The 5,906-nt window shown below is 48.1% G+C and overlaps 1 protein-coding gene across 1 annotated transcript; it reads right to left on the reverse strand.

Moving 5' to 3' along the window:
* Window positions 1–3,392: 3,392 nt before the first annotated feature.
* On the reverse strand, window positions 3,393–5,616 carry LOC118511951. The gene has a single exon (XM_036055666.1). It carries the CDS (start codon window positions 4,526–4,528, stop codon window positions 3,959–3,961), a length of 570 nt encoding a protein of 189 aa, XP_035911559.1. The 5' UTR covers window positions 4,529–5,616; the 3' UTR covers window positions 3,393–3,958.
* Window positions 5,617–5,906: the final 290 nt, after the last annotated feature.

Raw genomic sequence — 5,906 nt, forward strand, 5'->3', positions numbered from 1 at the left:
ATATGATTTTTTCTTTTTGTTTGTAGTTGGTTTTATGATGTTTCATTAATTGAGTTCTTATTGGTATAGAAAAAACGATGTCTTTTGTGTAATTCCTTATTTTGAACGGTACTTCAGATGCCAGAGCGTGTAGGGTATTTAGTGGTGTGGTTCTTGTGCAACCTGTTGCTTTCCTTATGGCTTGATTTATAATTGTGGTTAAAGAGTCTTAGTTTCTTTTGTTACTGTTGTTTGTGAAGGATGTTCTCTGTAGCTCTGTATATGGTTATTGCTTTGTGTGGATATTTGTTTTTTTGTGGTATAATATTTTGATTATATTTAGTCTAAATGTTTAGTCTAAATTTAGTCTTGTTTATGTCTATTCTAAAAGTCATGAATTTAGTTTTCTCTGTATTGATTGATAGGTTGAGCTTTTTTATTTCTTCTGTGAATAAGAACAAGGCAGTTTGTAAGTTTATTTCTATTTCTTGTAGTGTTTTCCCGTGTTGTACTAGTGTTGTGTGGTTGTTATGTCTTTTTTTGTGGAGGTCTTTTGTATAGAAATTGAAAAGTGTAGGAGACATTACATCGCCTTTTGGTAGTCCGTCTGTCTGACTAGTTTTGTTATTATTCGATTGTCAGAATCTATTTCTATTGTTCTATTTGTCAGGAAGGCTTTTATCCATTTGGTAATTTGTTGAGGTATTTCAGTTGTTATCATTTTTTCTAGTAATATTTTTGTTTTTACGTTATTGTAAGCGTTTTCTAGGTCTATGAATATTATTCCTGTTTTGGTGCTCATTTTTATGTTGTGGTATATGTATATATTCGATTAGTTATGTAGTTGATTACCTGGTGACGAAAGTAACTTAAAATTTTGGTGTTATGAGCTTTAATATGCGTGGTAATAGATTATAGGTAATTAAACAATAAAACCACAATTCCCCTCAAACCCGAACGGTCCCGAACCGTTCCCAATGGAATGCTCGGGAGCGAAAAGTAACTCAAAATCGTGGAATCCCAACAAACAAAGCCGAACTGATTCGAAGCTTTTTCTATGAGCCAGCAAGAGAAGGCATGTCTTGTTTTTCATGTTTGTTGGCACCGAAATGCTGTGTGTATGTATGTATATGTGCACGAAGAAAGTTTATGGATAAAGAACAGGGGTAGAGGGGCTCCCAACGCGCATAGACGAAGTAATTCGAGCCGTTTTACCTGAGACAAAGGGAGAAAGCATGTCTTTCTTCTCACAACTTCAGAAGCCGACACTCTCCTTTGTGGGGTACAGCCAGCTGATCGCGCGATATGGTTGAATGTGTTTGTGAGCTACGGTTTTTGCGTGAAGCTATTTGGTTTAGCTCATAATATTCTGTCACTTCTGGAGTAGGACGTGTTAATAAAATTTAAAGACGATTTTCAATATAAAGTGTAGACATGGCTTCACTTCTTCTTCCTTGACACTATACAACCTCGAGAGGTCCGACCTGCCATTCCTGGCTTTCTGTGACTTAATTTTACCCGTAGTAAAGTAGTCAGCCTTACGTACGGGGAGGCGGTCTGGATGGGATTTGAACCCCGGCCCTGCCGTGTGAAAACCGGCGCCGCTGTCGCTTTGGCCACCGGACCGCCCCATGGCTTCACAACGTGATAAAAAAACTGGTTTGGTCTACAAATTGCGTAAAGCTATGGAAGAATAGTTTGAAGAAAAATGCGAAACTATTAGAGCTACAACTAGTGAAACAGTGGAAACCTCAAATGGTATATGGTTTGACGAATTGTTTGAAAACTGAAGTTAATCATAATATTTATTACAGTGAACACGGTTCATCAACAGCGTTCTGTTAATGGGGTAGGATCCGAGACTCCTTTCGGGGTTACACAGGCTCTCTTACCCAACTCCTATTCCGTCTCGTCCTCGTCGTACAGAGTGGTAACTTTCCCAACCACATATCCAAGCTTGGGTACACGGGCATGTCCCAACCCCTTGGGTGGATGGTGGAGCAAGGCTAAACAGGAGTGGGTAGAGCAGGCAACTGGTCTGCCTGTACGTCAGGGGGGTAACCAGACGTTAAACCGAAATGCCACGAGGCCCTCCAGAGGTACCTGGGGGCTTGAGCGCAGGGCCAGTCACCCTGCCTCAAGTAACCTATTGACTACCCGAATTTCACGATAACAGACCCTCTCACCGTCCAAAAAATAATTTTCTGATGGGCTCATGGAACGTACACACGCTTTACAGAGCAGAAGCTTCGGGTCCGTCCATCGATGTCGTTCGAAGCAACGCGCCCCCTCGCGGGCGGTAGCACAAGCTGACAAATGGCGCGCGTGCCGTCTTCCAACGATCGCGTCGTTACCATAAAGTAACAGTCCACCAGTCGTTTTGCCGTGCTAAAAGATAACATTCGGCGCGACGTTTAGCGTGATCAGCTTAACCACCGGCCTCTCCAGAGTTGTCCCGCGTGCTGTCCTTACGACGACCCGACGAATGATTCCATCTCGAGACGGAATGCCACTGTCCACCCGTCCTCTCGGCCAACAGGTCCGTGGGGTGTTTTCGTCAAAGATAAGAACGACATCCCCGGGTTGGATCGGTTTATGTGATTCAAACCATTTCGTCCTTCTTGTCAGGGTTGGCAGGTACAATTTTACCTTCTTCCTCCAGTAGCCATTTATCCTGGCCTGCACAGCTTTCCAATTCTGCTGAAATGCTGGAGAATCGTCATGTGTAACCAAAGGATCATCCCTGCGGAAGATCCTAACAAAAAATGGTTTTGGGTTAACGACTCATCATCCTCACCATCGACCGGAACGTGGGTAAACGGGCGTGAATTTAGCATATTCTCTACTTCGATGAGCGCTGCTGTCAGTACCGCGTCCGTGGGGTGCCTCTCCTTCAGGGTGCGAGTCAATCGTGATGATTGCGCAAAAGCGTGCTCCACTCTTTTTCCGCTGGAACGCGGCATTGCCCTTTTCAAGCACTGCCAGTATCGCGTCGACTGTTGATCGCTTCCTCCGAAACCCGAACTGTCGTTCTGAGAGGCCGTATTGCCCTTCGGCATGCGCAGTCAGGCGGTCCAAGATTGGTATTTCCTGAACTTTGGCCAGGCCGTCTATGAGACCCAAGGGTCTTAGGGCCGACGGATCACCCGGAGGTTTACCTGGTTTGGGTATCAGTACCAATTTCTGTATCTTCCATATCGACGGGAACTGACTAGAAGCTAGAGTGCTCTGCAATATGGCCTGGAACACTTGTGGGTATGCCTTCATTGCTGTCTTGACTGCCTCGTTGGGGATCCCATCTGGTCCGGGGGGCGCCCCCCCAGAGGCCCCCAGTTTGAGGCGCTCGGCTATTTTCAGGACCTCGTCTATGGTTACCGGTTCTGGTACGTACTCAGGGGTACTGAAGGCAGAGCTCAGCTGTGGGGGCTCGTATTCAGGGAATAATTGCGCGATGATTCCCTTCATCTCTCAACGGGCGCCTTGCGAGTTTTGGTTTTTTCGCATCACCGTCTTGTATGCAAATCCCCAGGGCTTCCGAGTGATTTCAGATCAAAGCTCGAGGAAGCATCGTCTTTTGCTGGCCTTAATTTCCCTCTTCAAATCCGACCTTGTCGTGACGTAGGTTGCCTTCAGTTGTTCTCTGCTCGCAAAGCACCTGTTCCGCTGTAGTCGCCTCCGAACTGACATGCACTCGGTCCGGAGCCTCGCAATAGCAGCGGTCCACCAGTATACCGGTGGGCGCGTGTTTTTGGGGGACTTCCTCCTGGGCATCGTAGCGTCGCATGCTTTGGAGAGTGCATCCCTCAATTCTAACGCACTCGCAACGTTCTGGAACCCACCAGTGCGTAGCGCGCTTAAGAATATCTCCTCGTTATAGCATTGCGTTCTCCAGCCGCGAACTGATGCCCGAGGTGTCTGCAGTGGATTGTGATCTCTGCCGATGGTGTACCGAAGCATGCGGTGGTCGCTGAAGGTACGCCTACGCCTTGCTCACTCGCCAATTCAGGTGTCGTGACAGCACTGGGCTGCAGAACGTGATGTCAATGACAGAAGTTCTGTCATTTCTGCTGAACGTGGGAGTGTTACCAACGTTGCCCAGCACCACATCGAGTTGGGAGAGGCTCTCGAGTACCGCTTCTCCTCTGCTGTTGGTACTCCGGCTACCCCACTCAACCGCCCAAGCGTTGAAGTCCCCGGCAACGACGACTGGGTTGCACCCTACAAGAGCATCAACGAGGTTGTCCAACATTGTGTTAAATCTCTCCAGTTCCCAGCTGGGTGGTGCGTAGCAGCTGCAGAAATAGACCCCGTTCACAATGGCGATGGTGAAACCCTCCGAGTCGTGCGAGACTACTTTCTGTATGGGGAATCTGCCCACCGCCCAGATAGCAGCCAGGCCTGTCCGGTCTGTTACACAGCAGCTGTTGTCTTTCGGGGTACGATACGGCTCGGAGATTAACGCGACGTCGCCCTGTTCTTCCGCTATCGCCTGCCACAGTAGGTCCTGCGCTGACTCACAGTGGTTTATGTTGGCCTGCACTATCTCCATGATTTCGCTTTTGTCACCGCCTGGCAAAGGGGACCACTGGTTTGGTGTGCGTTTACGCCAGGGGCACAAAGTACACACTTCGGAGCGTTGTGGCAGCTGCGCGCCTGGTGGCCTTTCTCTCCACAACGGAGACAGAGATCGGTTCGATCAGGTCCCTTACAATCGCGGGAGATGTGGTCTGTTGCCCAACAGCGGAAACATCTCTTGTTAGACGGTAAGATCCGTACCGGGCAGCTGGACCAGTCTACCTTCACCGTACCAGCACGTACCACCTTCGCTGCTAAATCCCCAGGCATCTTTATATATGCCGTCTGCGTACCGTTGTATGACGGTCTTAGCTTCGCCTCCAAGAGGGTGCTTCCACAATCGAACTGCTGCCTGAAGGCCGACACCACCTGTTCGGCCTTGGTCTCCAGGTCAACATCGCGGCACTCTACCGTTTCCGACCGGTTCAGCACCCTCACTTGTCCGGTTGCGCCAACAGACTCCTCTATGAGGCTCTGAAAATCGGAAGCCTTCACTCCATCCTTTAGCTCGAAGATCAGATCGTCGAGCCGAGTACGACGGATTCTTGCCACCTTCTCTCCAAAAGCCTTGACCTTCGGGTTTTGTTTCATTTTTCGCAGCGTCTCCTCTTTTTCTTTGGATGAAACGATGATGGCTTCAGCCAACTCGCGTTTCGTGGGTGGTTTGGGCTTCTCCTGTTTTTCCTGTTTTTGGCGCTCAACAGTTTCATTTCCTGTTTTTTGGAGTCGTTTCGGGCTCGTCTGTCTCTTCCTGTTTGCCACAATTCTCCACTCTCCCTGTAGCGGTGGGGTGCACTCATCAGTATCTGATGTCGGTAGGTTCGCAGTGGCAGTAGTACTTGCAGCGTCCGCTATGTCACTATTTGCTACTTTGCTCGTACCAGCATCGCTTTTTACTCGCTTCTGCTGCTCCTCAAATACTTCAGGAGAGCCCAGATTTCTCCCCCTTTTGGACGGAGCCTGGGGTCCCGATGCCACATTGTTTCTCAGCACTCTTTCAGCTCTCTCTGCAATTAGTACTAAGCCCCTGTAAAAATTGCGAAAATTAGTACGAAGCCCCTGTAAGCCAAAATGAATGGAAGGATTAGCGGAGAGTGGGTTTTAATCAAATAATAACAATATTTTATTCGACTTTCTTCAACCAATTTTGACCACACTGAAAGCACACTGAAAGCTCACTGTGAAGCTCTCGCAACGTGTACTGCGGATTGCATACCTTTAGGCGTAAAACCTACAGCGCCTAACAAATTTTGTCAGGGGGGGGCCTTCTCGAGTCTTTTACCGTCATTCGATTGCTAAAAGTTGTGCGAACAAGTGTAAAAAATGTCTAGCTCAACACAAGCGCGTAACGT

This window comes from Anopheles stephensi, chromosome X (assembly GCF_013141755.1).
Source record: "Anopheles stephensi strain Indian chromosome X, UCI_ANSTEP_V1.0, whole genome shotgun sequence".
NCBI classification, from domain to species: Eukaryota; Metazoa; Arthropoda; class Insecta; order Diptera; family Culicidae; genus Anopheles; species Anopheles stephensi.